General features: G+C 37.2%; 1 protein-coding gene across 1 annotated transcript in view; it reads right to left on the bottom strand.

Annotated features, from left to right (window-relative positions):
• LOC104470591 (nipped-B-like protein) overlaps positions 1-15608 on the bottom strand; it is a gene marked incomplete at both ends in the record, with an annotated part of 19045 nt that extends 3437 nt beyond the window's left edge. The window contains 4 exons of the mRNA XM_010085564.1: positions 8280-8373; positions 12588-12748; positions 13786-13937; positions 15509-15608. Of these exons, the coding sequence (XP_010083866.1) occupies positions 8280-8373; positions 12588-12748; positions 13786-13937; positions 15509-15608 (507 nt within the window). The remainder of the gene's footprint in view (positions 1-8279; positions 8374-12587; positions 12749-13785; positions 13938-15508) is intronic.
• Between the last annotated feature and the right edge of the window lie 1292 nt (positions 15609-16900).

Below are 16900 nucleotides of genomic sequence, written 5' to 3'. Positions count from 1 at the left end.
GCAGGAATGTAAAACTTGTGAGATAAAAAGAGATTCTCCACTGATTTGTGAAGGTCATTGTATTATTACTGAACACCAAATACGGAAGGTCAATCAGATAACACCAAACGTAGCTGAGAAGCAGGTAACATCAATAGGAAATAAGGCCTCTACAGAGAACAAATACACCCATCAACAATACTTCCGTAGTCTTTCAGTAGCAGTCATCCTGACCATCCATGACAATCCTGGAACTGGTTCTCCATATTTATTAGTTTTCCCACTGTTTCTGAGTGGTAGATGGCACCAAGTATGGAAGAATTTTTATCAACTACTCTTGCAATTTGTAAACACCTTTTCTCTGTGACTCTTGACAGATTTCTTATCAAATCCTCTATAAGGCAAGCAACTATAAAATGGATTGCATTGACAGTGACTTAGCCTTCCTAAAAATGTAACGTTTCTAAACTACTTCTTGTTTGTTTACCCCTGGAATGGCTTCACTTGCTCATTGTGCATCAGTAACTTGCGTAGCACACAAATAAGCTTCTGTCTAGGAGACCACACACATCACTGACATCTCCATCTTATGTTTTTTGTCTGCACACTTCCTCATCACACCACAGTACCTGCATCTTATTTAAGCATTCATGATACTTTCTTTGATCACCTCTGTGCCTCTTCAGAGAAATGACCACTTGTCTTTCAAAGCTGATGCACTAAAGTTGTATCACCGATCACATTCTTTGTTGTAATCCACATGGCTAAAAATCTATTAAGGTTACCACAAACTTAGGATTCACATATTTCACAGATTTTTAAAGAATTACTAGCTTCCCAATTGCACAACAACTTCCAAATGGTCACTCAAAACAGTATCTCCATATTCCTTTAATGAAGACGAATGTCTAATACTCAGCTCATAGCACACTGGAGAGAAACTTCAGGAACATTCAAGTGCTACACCGTTTCAGATCCATAGCACTGATCCTTCAGACTCCAGGAACATTATTTAAGTGGGTATCAAATTGTTGTAGAAACCTGGATGCAGTATTCCAGAGATTTTACTGGAAAAGTCTTCAGAAAGAGAGGTTTTAAGGAATGCATACATGCTACATGTGGATTACTAGACTTCACATCTGAGTAATTATCCTGTAAATAAGGCAGATGCTGGAGAAGGAACAAAGAACCAGAGCATCCATATTGTGTTCATACTGATGTTTGTCTGTTAGAAAAGCTAAGAAACTGGTGATGACAGATCCTGAGGAACACACTACTGACAAAAGATCTTAAGAGAATGCAGTTACAATGTATAAATGGTAACATCTCTCTTTTTTTTTTTTTTTTTCATTCAATATGATCCTATTTACCACTTTCACAGAAACTGAATGTTTTAATGAAAATGGGATCAGACAAATTCCCCCTGGAACTCTGGCTAAACCAATCTCAGAGTTGTTAATAATAATCTTGAGAATTTGTGCCTCCAGCAGCCTCAAAAAGGGAAAAAAGCCCCTTCAAAAGGATGGTAAAGGATTGCACAGAGTTTTATACATAGTCTGTATGACTTAAGTACATACTAGAAGAGGATTGAGATAGTAATAAAGAGGTAGTATTCCAAAGTCAATTTGTTAAGAATAAGTATCATCAAATCAAAATAATTTTATTCCGTGAAGCAGTAGATTTTGTGGATTAAAGAGAACTGAGTGCCATATCTGGACTTTACCATGGCATTCTATATAGCGTCTCATAACAATTTGATCAACAAGCTGAGGAAGTATGATCTAGACAAAAATACTGTAAGACTCCAGTATACCCTACTGCAAAACTCTGTTCATAGACTATCAATTGTTCTTGGTAAAAATGGATGAAGGGAATATAAGTGAACAAGTGCAGCCTTCCAGAGCACTGTCTTAAGAATAGTACTTCAAAATATTTGTTATTAATAACTTCTTGTGTAACAGAATTAGAAAGTATTTTTTTAACCTAAAGATCATAATAGCTTTTGGTGTTGAGGCTTTGAGAAAGATGCCCACAATTGCTTTTAGAAACAGAATCAAAAATTATGATGTTCTTGAGTGATTTGAATAGTCTTTTGAAACAAAAGAAATTCCGTGAGAAGAAACACAAACTTTCTATTTGTTTGAGAAAGAGTAATTGTAACAACAGGAGAGGAAGACAGATAAGCTCTACAGAAAGACAGCAATATGTTTAAAACAACTTGCAATATGAATGTAAGTTATCAGCAAAGAGCAGCTGTACTCTCGTATACAACAGTAATATACAAAGTCGTCTATGGTACTTTTCTGACTACTCATTGTTTTAAGTCTTCAAATAGAGTTGTATCTACAACTTAGGGCAGTAAAACACCAAGACAAATGCAGACCAATTAGAATTCAGATAAAAACATCAAAGACAATTAGAAGCTCAGAACTGACTTCTGTGAAGATGATAGAAAGAAACCATACTGTTCAGTTAGTAGAAGATTAGATTAGTGCAACACATTACAATGTTCTTTAATATGTAAATGACTGCTATAAAAGAAAGACATGGATCGGTTTTTACTGGGCCACTGGAAGGAAGTCAAGAAGTGTCATGCCTAACTGCAACAAAAATTATTCAAGCTAAGCATTAGAAGAAAAGCTTTCTAGCACTAAGAATTTGAACAGGGTGCACGGCAGGAGTAGGAAACTCCATTACCGATATTTTAACATAAAAAAAAGATACATAAGTTATTGGGAGCAATACTGGTACAGCTCATCCAACACCAGGGTAAAAAGATAGGAAGCCCCCAAGTCCTTTCCTGCTGCAGTTTCTAAAATCACAGAATCTTCCTCTAGGAATCTTCCCAATTTTTGTACTAGAGATAAAGACATTATTACTTAATTTCATTAACAATGTTGACATTTGTTTTCAAAGAGCATAACTTCATTTAAAATTCAAACTTAAAGAGATAGCATATGAGACAGACAAAGAACAACAAACATTTGGGAGGTTTTTAGGAACAGAATATGTTCACTTTCCATATACTATTTCAACAGTTTTCAGTCCCATCACTTTCTCCACAACATCAAATGCCTCATGAAAAACTCAGCTTTGGCTATTCTAGCTTAGAACTGCTGTATTCAGAAGCATCATTGCACAAAACATTAAGACTTGAAGAAACAAACAAGAATCAATGCTTATTTTTGACCTTTCAGAAAAAATCTTTAAATGAATTTATTCCACCTTTCTTTTGGAGAAGAGAGATTGAGACGATAATTTTTCTTAACAAGTACCTTTGAGAGCACTGAAGTCTGTACTACAGATTTGAGAAGATTCCTAATTCTTCTTGCCACCCACTATACATGCAGAGACCAAGTGCAGAAGAATCTTTCTGGAGAAGTCCTATGAATCCCTAAGAAAATAAAAGTAATCTTTCCAAATTACTCTGAAAATAATCAAATACCCATTAACAATTTCTGGAAGGAATACAACTTATTTCTGGAAAAGAGTGTGAAATTATATAGTTTCATAAGGGTTCCTGCTAGTCCTTACAGATATTTTCCCAGGAGTTTAAGAAACTGTATGGAAACAGGACTGTAAATTATATGAACTCTTCTCTTTCAAAAGCAATGGACTAAAAACATTGTGGAAAGCTTTGCTTTATACAGATCTTAGAAGTTGTCTTAAAAAAAAAAATTCTTCTGACATTCTAGAGCAGTGGGAAAGTAGAACAAATGGTCAAATGATTTTAAGGAGTAAACAGACTTGGGTAATGGAAACCAGAGAATATTTTATGAGATCAAGAAAAGGAGAATACTCTATGGAATTCTTCATAGATGAATTCATAGAAACGATTTTTTTAAGAAACAGATGTGGTAACAGATCATAGCATGAATGCAGAGCCATTATTGTTTGCACAGGTAAAACCAGAAAAATTACATAAAAAAGAAAGGATAAAGACAAGCCCAGAATTTGGGGACAAAACTTCAGCTGCTTTGGTACCTTTACTGGAGAGGAACTGACTCAAAGATTCCTGTAATAGAGCAAGTTTACTTCACTAAGTTAATAATCAACCAAGAAAACAAGTATAACTTCTGTCACCTCTGAAATATTTGCCTGAGTTGCAAACAAAACTTCTTCCTCGTTTTATTGTGTCAATCAGAGAGCCACATTCACTCTTAACAGCAATTCAAGACTGTCCAAGCACATTGTCCAAGCCTCCAAAAGTCCTTGCTGCTTCCATGTCAATAGTACAGAAATGCAGTCTGTACCCATACCTTCAGTAATTGCCTCAAGTTTCCATGTTACGTAATAAGGCTTAGATCATAGAATCATAGAATGGTTGGTATTGGAAGGGACCTTAAAGATCATTGAGTTCCAACCCCCCTGACATAGGCAGGGACACGTTCCACTAGACCAGGTTGCTCAAAGCCTCATCCAACCTGGCCTTGAACACCTCCAGGGATGGGGCACCCACAGCTTCTCTGGGCAACGTCTTCCAGTGCCTCACAACCCTCAAAGTAAAATATTTCTTTCTAATATCTAAGCTAAATCGACTCTCTTTCAGCTTATAACCATCACCCCTCATCCTATCACTACACTCCCTGATAAAGAGTGCCTCCCCATCTCTCTTGTAAGCCCCCTTGAAGTACTGGAAGGCTACTAGAAGGTCGCCCTGGAGCCTGCTCTTCTCCAGGCTGAGCATCCCCAACTCTCTCAGCCTGTCCTCATAACGGAGGTGCTCCAGCCCTCTGACCATCTTCACGGCCCTCCTCTGAACTCGCTCCAACAGGTCCATGTCCTTCTTACGCTGGGGGCCCCGCAGCTGGATGCAATACTCCAGGTGGGGTCTCATGAGAGCAGAGTAGAGGGGGAGAATCACCTCCCTTGACCTGCTGGTCATGCTTCTTTTGATGCAGCCTAGGACATGGTTGTCAAGCGCACATTGCCAGCTCATGTTCAGCTTCTCATCAACCAACATCCCCAAGTCCCTTTCCTCAGGGCTGCTCTCAAGCCATTCTCCACCCAGCCTGTATTTGTGCTTGGGGTTGCCCCAACCCACATGCAGGACCTTGCACTTGGTCTTGCTGAACTTCATAAGGTTTGCATGGGCCCACCTCTCAAGCCTGTCAAGGTCCCTCTGGATGACATCCCTTCCCTCCAGCCCCACACAGCTTGGTGTAGTCAGCAAACTTGCTGAAGGTGCACTCAGTCCCACTGTCCATGTCTCTGACAAAGATGTTAAACAACACTGGCCCCAGTACTGACCCGTGTGGAACACCACCCATCACTGTTCTCCACTTGGACATTGAGCCATTGACCACAACTCTTTGGTTGCGACTGTCCAGCCAATTCCTTATCCAGTGAGTGATCCCTCCATCAAATCCATGTGTATTGGGTCTGGCTGAGATGGAGTTAATCTTCCCCACAGCAGCCCTCATAGTGCTGTGTGTTGCATTGGTAGCTAGAGAGGTGTTGATAACACCAGTGTTTCAGTTACTGCTTAGCACTGCTCACACAGCATCAGGGCTGTCTCACCAACACACCTGCCCCCCCAAGTAGGCTCAGGGCCACAGGGGTGGGCAGGATCCTGGGAGGGGACAGAGCCAGGACAGCTGATCCGAACTGACCAAGGGGATATTCCATACCATATGATGTCTGCTCAGCAATAAAAGCTAAGGGAAAGGAGGATGAAGGGGGCATTTGTTGTTCTGACGTCTGTCTTCCAGAGCAACTGCTATGGGGATTCAAGCCCTGCTTCCTGGGAAGTGGCCGGACATCACTTGCTGATGGGAAGTTGAGAATAAACTCTTTGTTTTCCTTTGCTTAAGCATGTCCTTGGCTTTTTGCTTTGTTAAGCTGCTTTTATCTTGACACATGAGGGTTTTTGCATGTTATTTTCTTCCTCCTTGTTCTGCTGAGGAGGGGAGTGATAGAGCGGGCTGATGGCCACCTGGCCTCCAGCCAAGGTTAACACACCACACCACGTCTCTTCAATTTACAGACAAGGATGTTGTGTGGGACAAATGCGTCAAATGCTTTGCAGAAGTCCAGGTAGATGACGTCAGCTGCTGTGACCCCATCATAGAAGGCCATGAAATTTGTCAGGCACGATTTGCCCTTAGTGAAGCCATGTTGGCTGTCACAAATCACCTACTTATTTTTCATGTGCAATATTATAATATTACATATTATAACAGTATTATATACATACATACCTATATAATATGTAATATTACAATACCCTTCCTGAGATCTCTCTCTGGACTGATGATGTCTAGTGCCATTCTTTTTCGTCCTTTCAAAGAAACAATTAAATGTTTTGCCAACTTTCTTTATCAGGTTTGCAACCTGTCAACCAAACTTTCAAGGGCTAATGAGAATAACAACAAAAGCTCAGCATTGATACTTTGCTGTTCGTTTGTCACTGGAAAATTTATCAGCACAACTTTTACTTCAAACCATAGGCCAAAATCTCACTGTCAGGGATGTCATGTTCTAAATAACACTGTAATTATCAACACCTCTTCCATACCTTTCTACAGTATGAGAATAGAGGAAGTAAATGTCTGGCAAGGTTCTTGCAGCATCAAGAACTGGTTCTTTAATCAGGGTTCACTAATATCTTTAAGAAGGCAAAATGGTGGCACCATTCGTAACAAAATCCAGCTGTGTGCTTTATCAATGGGAAAAGTAAAGCTAACATACACGTAAGTAAATCAAAAAGCTCCTCTTGCATTTTTTTTAGCGCCTCTAATGCCAAAACATTACCATTTGAACAGGATAATGATTGTTTTCAGAAATAATCTGAAAAGGTATCCCTTCAAAATGAGGTTCTGAGACAGCCAATTGAAACAGCAGCAACTTTAACCAAAAATTAATTCAAATATTCTTCTGACTGAGTGGTAATCATGTATCTGAGTGGAAGGAGCTCATATTCACAATGTTGTTACACTGATAAGCTTGACAAAGAAAAATGACCACACTCAGTCTTCGCCATTTAAACAAGGCCTACAACAAGTCCTTCATCACAAGACGTCCTGAAATACTGATGCTGCTGGCATGCTATACATGTACTTCTCACTTGTCACCTGGACCACATTTCTTCTGTCACTGTTTATGCCTATGTACATGCCTACAGACGACGAATCACAGGGATCATTTAGCAGTCACAGTACCATAGGATAACTCAATTAAGAAGGGACCTCAGGAGGTCTTTAGTCCATCCTCAAGCTCAAAACAGGATGAGCAGAGCCACATTCTGCAGGTCTTTACCCCATTCTGATCTTGAAAACCTCCAAGGATAGAAAATGCAGATTCTCTGGCCACCTTTTGCAGTGCTCAACTGTCCTGACAGTGAAGAAGTTTTTCCTTAGACCTAGTTAGCACCTCCCATTTCAGCTTAAGGCCATTGTATCTCATCCTTCCTCCACAACACTGACAAGCCTGACTCAAGCCTTCCTCATAATCTCCTCACAGGTATGGCAAGACCGCTCTAAGGGCCACCCCCACCAAAGACATCACTTATTCGGACTGCACAAGGCCAATACTTCCAACCTTCTCTGGAATCTCCCCCATCTCTTGTTCTCCCTCTCCACCTAACCTGACCATCCAGAAAGCCTTAACTTTGTTTTGGGGCTAATGAGAAGACACATGTTTCTACTATTCACATGTAAATATATAAGTACTGAAAAAGTAAATTACCAAGAATATGCCCAAGCCCCTACCTTGCTAAGTCTCAGGTATCTCAGTCATTGTTTCTTAGGGATAATATTAAAAACAGCAATATGTATTCCAGATTTTAGGATAAAGAATTATTCTGAGCAGATTCTGTTCTGTTCCCCCTCAACTGACTGACAGTTCACCCTATTCCTTCTCTACAGCTAAGGTTTTCAGGCTTCAGTTATGCTGTGTGTATTGTGTTAATAGAACTACTTTTAATTTCATGTTCTTAAAATTGATGATTGCAATTTGAGCTGGTTAAGAGTTCAGTACTCGTAATGCTGCCTTTAAACCATTTCTTATGCAGAGTAACTCAAACCTTTCTTATGAAGAATTCAATCCTCATATTGGAAAGGATTTAAAATCCTTCTGTCCTCCATGAATTTGAGCTTTGTTTTGAAGGATCATTAGCCAATTTTTGGACCTTCAGAAATTTCTTCTGGATCACATCTTAAACTAACTTTGTATCCAAAACACAATGACATACTTTCTAGTACTATTTGAATACAGAAGTCAGGAGATGTAACTCTCTCTGTAAACATTCAGTTCTTTAAAATTGGGAAAAAATACATTGATACATATGACTGCTAGACTACCTTTAAGGGTTCCATCACTTCCAGCTGGAGAGCAGACTGACTGTGGTGACCTCAAGGAAAAAGTCGCTGCATTCCTTATTGAAGGATTGCCATCCTAAAATGACAATGATAAAAAAATCATTATTATGAACAGGAACATTTGACAAAATAAAGATTGAAAGTAGTACATATACTAATAAAATGGACTGGACAAAAAAGCATACAATAAATTTTAGAAAAATATTTATTTACATAACAATCTTTGCAATTTAGACTGTAATTAGAATGCTATATAGGCAGTATTCCAAAGCACAATTAGCCCTAAGATAAATCTATAACCAGAATATTAAATAAATCTATGTACATGTCTTCTAGCTAAATAAGCACTTTTGGTTTACATTAAGATTCCATTTAGAAGTTTTTTGTTAAAAACACTCACAGTAAAGAGCTGAAAAGCAGATACCTGACCTCTATACAATACCAACTGAAAGAAACTGAGCATAAAGTGTAGATTTTTTAAAACAAACTCACAATTTTTTCACTTAACCTCCCACAAAGCTTATCTAGAATGCCATCTTACTTTTACAGTTAAACAAGTTAACTCTTTGTTTTTATATCCTCCAGCATACACACATCAGGACTGAAAAAAATCTCTAGCGCTCTAATTGCAGCAGCTGAGAAGGTCACATGTGAAACACAACTGCAGTGACTTTAGCATGATATTTGCCTATCTTGACAGTTAGATATGAAACAACTCCATGGCAATACGAAGCACTTCCCCAACACGGCAAACAACTTTTACTGTCTTCTCAGTTTTGCCCAGAACAATCTGCTTCAATGGAATTGATAATTTCTGACAAACTTCTTCTTAATATAATACTAAATATACTGTAATTATGCCCACGTTCTATCTTTAAGAATGTAAATTTGACTTTTTAACCGCCACACTACCTTAAAGTTAAACTCACTACTCAAATTCCCATTTAATGTTCCACATGTGTTTCTTATTGCTTTCATGGGGCCCTCTGCTGGTTGTGATTCACACAATTCACTAACTAGATTTAACTTCAATAGAACAGTGTTTCCCATTTTTAGCACTGTTTTTTTATACAGCATCTACAGGAATGTTTTGGGAAAGAACAAACTAACAACCCCTATATCTATGAATGGACAACTTCTATAATTGTCAACAAATTGCAAAAAGTCTGTTCTTTGAAAGAGTAAAGTCATACAAAGGAAGTCTCCAAAGAAGTTCTAAGGTTATTTAATCTGTTTCCAAATTAAATCGGTTATTGCAGTAGCTAATATTCTAACATGGCTCCTACTGAGGTATCTGAATATATACAGTTCTTTCATATAGCTTGTTTTTTCAAACCTGAATTATCTGTCTGATAAATACCTTTTATTCTTTTAATCAATTTCAATCCAATTAATACAAAGTTAGAAGGCTCAACTGTAATTACATTCTTACATGTCTGTATGGAAAAAAAAAAAAACAGCAGCTGGTAGTAAATTAGAAAGCTAAATTGGCATTTTAAGGACATAGAAGCCTGCATAGATGGGCAAGTACACACTGCCTCTGACAATGGCCCAACAGCCAATCTCCCCCTGCACAGCCATGAACTTAGATAGTGTACATATTATGCCTTATGAAGGTGTAGTTGATACTGCTTAGGGAAAATGAAAGAATTTGAAATTCATGGACTGAAGGTCCTTAAAAGTCAAAGACTATAAATCCATAAGAAACCTGACTTCATCAGTTTCACCATCCATAAGCATTTAGAAAACAATTCTATTACATTTTTTTTCCTCCCACAGCACAATGAATCTAAAACTCAAGCTGTGTTATTAATCACACTTATTTTTGCAAAAGTGCTTTCAAAAAGAGTTGTTGCCTCATGCGAGGAAAGCCTTATGTGCGAAGAAATCTAATGTTCAAATTCAATGCAACAAAAAGAACTGTATCTTAAACTTACATGTTGTTACTGTAAATCAAAGTGAATTAATTTCCTGATGAACTATTCATTTATTTACTACACTGAAATTATGGCGCTAACTTTTTTCAAACCTGACTGATCTTTGACTTGTAACACATCTCAAAAAAACCCCCCAAAATATTGGGAAAAAAGCTTAGTAACTTTTTAGGACAGGACAGACCCATGATTGCCAAGGACATATGCAAAGGCAACTTTTACTAAACCAACTGAACATACTAACCAGGCAGATGACCCTTCGGGTACACATGCCATTCCTACTATAGCTGACAAATTCTCAGAAGTGCTTATTTACAGTTTCCTAGTTCAGAGCTCCATCAAATGGTGATATGCAAGCACAAACATATATTCCAGGAATGCTCCCAAGTTTACCAAAAAATGCTCCTTAAACTGAGTGTATGTGTAATGCGCCTTCCAGGGTGTACTTCCTGATTTTGTAGAATCATACACTGCAAATATACAATATGCTGCAACTATTCACAGTTTTTAAAGAATAGGATCCTAATGATAAGAAAGAGAATAATTTTTTTTTTAAATTTTAGGATTTAATAATCCTCATTCATAAGTATCTTCGCTAAAGGTCACGCTGCCTCTGAAAAGACTGCAACGTTATGATTAAACTTATTATTCATACATAGATGCAAAACTTTAATCCAAATTCTTCAAGTTGTCTTCTGCATGATAGCTACTAAAATCAGCTTTTAAAGGCATAATCACAAACAAAATAAATGTAGCACATAAGCTCTATTACGAAAATGCACAAAGGGATAAAACTGCAAGTTTACAATATTTACTACTTTTTATGTTTAGTATTTTTCCAATTAAACCAATAAATGAGGGTATGCTTTATGTTTTCATAGTCTGTCCATTTTGAAAGAGTTTCATTTCTAAGTTTTCATGAACTAGGATGTGGTTGCATTGCTTGGATCACAAAACTAGAGATGAAATTTGTTTTAATATTTCCTCTTTGAAAATTACAAAATAAATTAGTCTAATATTAAAGATTTCAAAATAATGCTGTCTTAATATAACTAAGATTCTCTTGATAGTGTACCTTTAACATAGTTGGGGGATATATGTACATCTAATTCCAAGACGAGTTTCCTGTTTTGAAGAATTTGCATTGCTGAAGCGGAGACTTGAGAAAAACACCTGACGATTGTGCATGGTAACAGATTCCTTCATTACAACACTCTCCTGTTTAAGATACTACCTCTAAGCTAATGTGTTTAACCAGCATAATTCTTGCATTTAAAAAAAAAAACAAAAAAACAAACAAAAAACACCAAAGACTAACAAAACTAATAACTCTCTTGGAGTTCTGTATTAATCCTGACAAGGGATTTAGGGAGCCTGGTGTCAACAGTATGCTTGTTGAATACAACACTTTTTTGCTTCCATAAGCTAGTTTAGGAAGACAAGAGTTGCCTGCAGTTTTTTTTAAGCTAAATAAAACACAATCACACAAACACTCAAAAAGGCCTGCTTGTCACCAGATTTTGATGACCTTTTGTAACTACTGCCACACCTACTCTTGTAGGCATAACTATGTCCACGTTGCTCAAAGAGCTAGTAAAAAACTAAAATTGAAGCTTAACTGTGTTCCTCTTAAGAGCTACTATTAGACTGTGCACCAAACTTGTAAAGAAGAATCCCAACAAGCTTCATCCACAGGATGAGATGCTTATTAAGAAGAAAATAGATCAGTAGTTCAAAAAAACATTGGAGAAATTTTTTTTTTTCCCTTTAGATTCAAGATTTCAGAAGGCATTTCTCCCACATTAAATAGTCACCAAGGCAAACATCTTAGAAAGAAACCAGGTAATAAAAAACACATAATAGACCACCAAGCAAAAATGTCCATAGGAATTCTTGCCTTTGACAACACGACTATAGTACCTAACAAGTTACTCAGATCTCAAGTCTAATTGACAGCCGTGTGGCTCTTCAGAGAGACAAGTTAACTATACACCTATTTAGAATCTAGTATTGCTTGCACCAACATATTGCACAGTAATTGTGGACACACTATCTTTGCTTTAAAATAAACTTACATATGAGATTATGTGAAGATTTTTTTGCTTTTCCTAATTTCATCAGAATGAATGTTACAAATGGTTCCACAAAGGAAAGACAGAACTAGAAAAATTTAAATCTGACACATTGAAGCTGCATGGTTGAGTGTACACCTCCGAAACTGTAATAGACTTTCAATGGTTTTATACATCATCAACAACAACGTAAAATAGCTGACTTCTAAGGCAGCTAAACATAATACTTGCTTTACTGGAGTATATATTTGCTTTATCATAATAAATTGATTTAGAGAACATACATCACCACTTAGTCTGTGCACCATCTGTAGGTAGTCTTCATTTGAGCCATGCCTAGAATTATCAGCGTGATGATTAGCTGAACTTCCAGACAACTGACTTGAAACTTTATTTTCATGGAGATTCCTCATCCCAGCTGTGACAATGGGACTGGATACTGAAGCTGAAATACAAAAAAAAATATAAGTAACTACACTCATATATTCACACACTTGTTAAGTCCTAAAAAAGTTCCAGAGAAAACACCATAATAGTGGATATTAATGACCTAGATGCAAGAGGTCTGGAATCTGAACAAGAATCCAACTTTTTGATTGAATCCTTTTGCCACAGATACCTTGAATAAAGTTAGATATCCACAATTTAAATATTCAGGAGGATTTTAAACCTAGATTCTACGTACAGATTAGCCAATTTGTTCTCCACATCTATCCTAATTACAGTCAGTATCATATTCTTATGGGTTATAGAAAACTTTGTTTTCCTCTATATAAATTGTATTCACTACTTTTAGTAACCTCCAAGGTATTCATGAGACATTCAACAGCTATACATATTCTAAGCATAAGGCTAAACTTTAAGAACAAATTATTTGAAAGAATTCAATGAGAATTCTACTTACCAACAAAAAATGCCTAGACACTTTAATAGTGTTCATATTCAAGATTGTTTTTAGAAAAGGGAAGAGCAAACAAATCCATTCATTCTGAAGGTCATCTTTGCCAGTTACTGCATACCTTGAGCATAATTCTAGCCAAATTAGAATTAATCTAGTTGACACTATAAAGGTTTGGGAAGGTGAAATAAACTAGCTGAAAAACTTATGTTACACTGGCAAAAATGAAGTTTTCACTAGTACAGATAAATGATGGCCATAGATAACAAAATTGTTTTGTTTTGATTTTTTCTGTTGTCATGTATACATGACAACTATGCAAAATGGGTGTACACAGAGGAGCAAAGTAACATGAACACGTGCTTTACCTTTTCTTCTTCCCTTTTTTTTTTACATGAAGAATATACTACCACTTTGTACAGTCAAAAAAGCAAAGCTTGAACATAAGCAAAAAAATTGCCTGCCAACTCAGAGATTTGCATTAAACCTGTAATTCCTTCAAAGAAATTAAAAACCTGTGAAATGTGCACACAAAGGTAAAGCTAACATGAGACAGGGGAATAAAACAAACATCACAGACTTACCTTGCTGCATCTGAGGATGTGGTGTATAACTTGGAGGATGTGAATATGGCATGTATCCTGCAGGGCTTTGAGGAGCATATGGACTAGGCACTGGACTGCTCTGTTGTGCCAAAAATCTGCTACCAGAACTTGTCTGTGGTGGCACAAACCGGCTAAAAATAAAAAGAACTTTTTAGAAGTTCGAAAAGGAATTTAGACAAATTTATTATTTCTTTTGGAATATTACACATTCAGAACATTGCTTTAAGATTCAAGATTACAACACAATCAAGAATCCTCTCAAAAGCAGTGTTTTAAACTATCGATACTTTCCCAACGTCAATTATTACTTAGAGTCACAGCTTAGATCCTGCATTAGTAAAAGTAAAGAATAGAATAAAAAGTATTCATAAGACCTCCACCTAGGGAAAGGAAACTGACAAAAATATGTAGTAAAATCAGATCTGCAATTTCCAAAAGTTAGTCCTAGAAGTCTGAATGAAAGTGACAGCTAAGTTTTAATTAAGAACTAGGTAACTAGGATTAACAAGGAGCCATCTACTCTTAATACGATTTTTCCAGTAAGATGTCAAATAACTTCATCTAACAGAACTATACGGCCAAGATACAGGAATATGACAGACAGTAAGGTAGGCTGACTCAAATTCCACTGCATACAACTTATTCTTTCACAGGCTTTGTCTTAGACTGATCCTACGGAGAGGAAGCCATAACATTAACATAGGCTTGTGACAACAGTACATGGACAGTATAGCTTATATTCTTACATGAGCTTTTCAAAATAAAAATAAACCAAATAAACACTTCAAAATGTGCATTACACATTTTCACAACCCTCAGTACTAGATAGTAACTCTCTGAATCTAAACTTCCGTAGAAAGAAATAGCGAAGTACTAAGGATTTTGCAAGAATTTTGAGAAGATGTTATACTCACAAGTCAATAAACCTTATTCAATATCCCTTTCAGATATAAAAATTTAAAAGTGTACTGGTTTTTGTGCAGATACAGAGCATTTCATTTGTCAAAACAATTCGAGTAACTTCAAGTGAAAAGTGAAATTTAAGTTTATTTTAAGAATGATATCTAATAACTCAAATCTGTTAAATCCCAGTAACCAGCTTGAAACTACATGCAAAAGTCTTTCCTCTACTCCAGAGTACTTTACGATACTAATAAAAGCCTCAATTATAGGTACATGCTACTTGCTGACACTCAAAAGTTTAAAAAAGAACCAGAAAGTTGACGAGGATGATGCTGGAAGACTGGCCAAACTACTGGGCCTTCATTATCTGAGTGGCCTTTCGTATAACTGTTACAGCAGTACTCTATGTTTTACACGCCTTCTTTCCCACCCTCCTGTCACATTAGTAGTCTCATACATGCTAGAACACATTAGCCCCTTCAATCCTCCTGCCACCAGGTAGAGAACAGCTGGAGAGGTGGCAGGAGGACTCCTCAAGCAGGAAAGAAAGTTTGCCAAAATTATGGGAAGGGGAGAGAGCAGAGAACCATTACAAATCCTTAGAATATACAGATTAACTAACTGGCAGAAAGATGTTTCTTCGCCAGCTGATGAAACTCACCCTGCTGTCAGCCAAATGCAAAATTTGTTTCGACGCTGATTACCTTACACTAGTATACTTGCATCAAGAATTGACTGTCACTGTAGGAAGAATTTGCAGTTTTTTGCCCCACCCACTCCATTTAAAAGAAAGCATTACCTGGAAGGGCTATGTGAGATAGTGGTTTGTTGGTAATTGGAAGATGCAGGACTACCACGCATGGAATTCTGAGAAATATTAAACTGTGACATCATCATCCCTATTAAAAAGAAGATAGCAGCATTACTTTACACACATTTCCTTTTTAATCAAAGAAGTCTCTAATTTCAGAAATTATTATATACAAGGAGATTATAAACTTTACAGACATCAACATCATCTACCCATTACTGTTAGAAAACATTAGAAATGATCGATTCATTGTAAGATATCCATTTTACATCCTGACTAAGTGTTCCCTAAAGCAATGTTAATTCAGTTATAAATATCAACAGTAGTTCCTTTTCCTGTTCCTTAGAGCTTCCCAAGCCAAAACCTACTAGTAAATAGAAACATTTTATAACAGGACATATATTCCACACCTCAGGTTGGTGTGTACAGTACTTTGTGACAATTAGTAAAAGATTCGGAAACTTCATAAGTTAGAACACAGAAAACTTATCTCCCATTTTTAGAGCAAGTACGGCAATCATCTTGGGCTGAGTGCTGTAAGATATTCTCACTGCTCCCATAATGCCTTAGCGGTTCCTTTCTACTCAGGAACAAAACCTTTCTATTCCACTGCTGCTATGCTTATAAGGAATTTTATCAAAGATGGTGCTGAAATATTTCAGTTGCAAAGCAGAAACAATATCCCAACTCCCACAGCCTATAGATCCCACAGTCACTTCATAAATTCAGTTGTACTAGGTGGCAAACCACAAGTACCAATGTGCTTGAAACTAAGAGGCATTTGGACAATGCCCTTAATAGTTTGCTTTAACTTTTGGTCAGCCCTGAAGTGGTCAGGTAGTTGGACTACATGATCAGTGTATACACATGCACACTGCAGCTTGGGAAGCCACAGCAACTGATCCACAGCCATGGGTAACAGCACATCGCTAGTACAAGTATTTTAAACCAAAGGTTAGACAGAAGGCTGACAGAAGTCCCCAATCCAGAGTGTTTGGGAGCTGCCAATACTTGAATTGCTATCATTGATTTAAACTACTGCAATATTAACACAAGCAAAACTAGTTTCAGAAATCCACCCTGTCACCATCTTTTCCCCTCTCCCCAGTAGAGAAGAGCTGTCATGACTCCCCAGGAATGCAGCCATTACTGCCTTCTGGGAGGTGTGAAATGCTGCATTCCAATCACATTAGCACAGGCAAACTAGTCCAGAGCAGGAGTGAAAGTCCCATGTTGTACTGAAAAAAATATATCAGAGACCTCCATACTTCAATACAGAGGCACAATTTCATTGTCCCAAGTAACAGAAGACTCCTCAGCTCCTGCTAAATTTGTTTAAATGGACACATTTAAATGCATTGCAGATAAGGCTAACACTAG

Source organism: Pterocles gutturalis, unplaced genomic scaffold, assembly GCF_000699245.1.
Source record: "Pterocles gutturalis isolate BGI_N339 unplaced genomic scaffold, ASM69924v1 scaffold12565, whole genome shotgun sequence".
Lineage (NCBI taxonomy): Eukaryota > Metazoa > Chordata > Aves > Pterocliformes > Pteroclidae > Pterocles > Pterocles gutturalis.
Note: the sequence above shows the minus strand (reverse complement) of the source record. Positions and strands in the feature narration are given on the sequence as shown.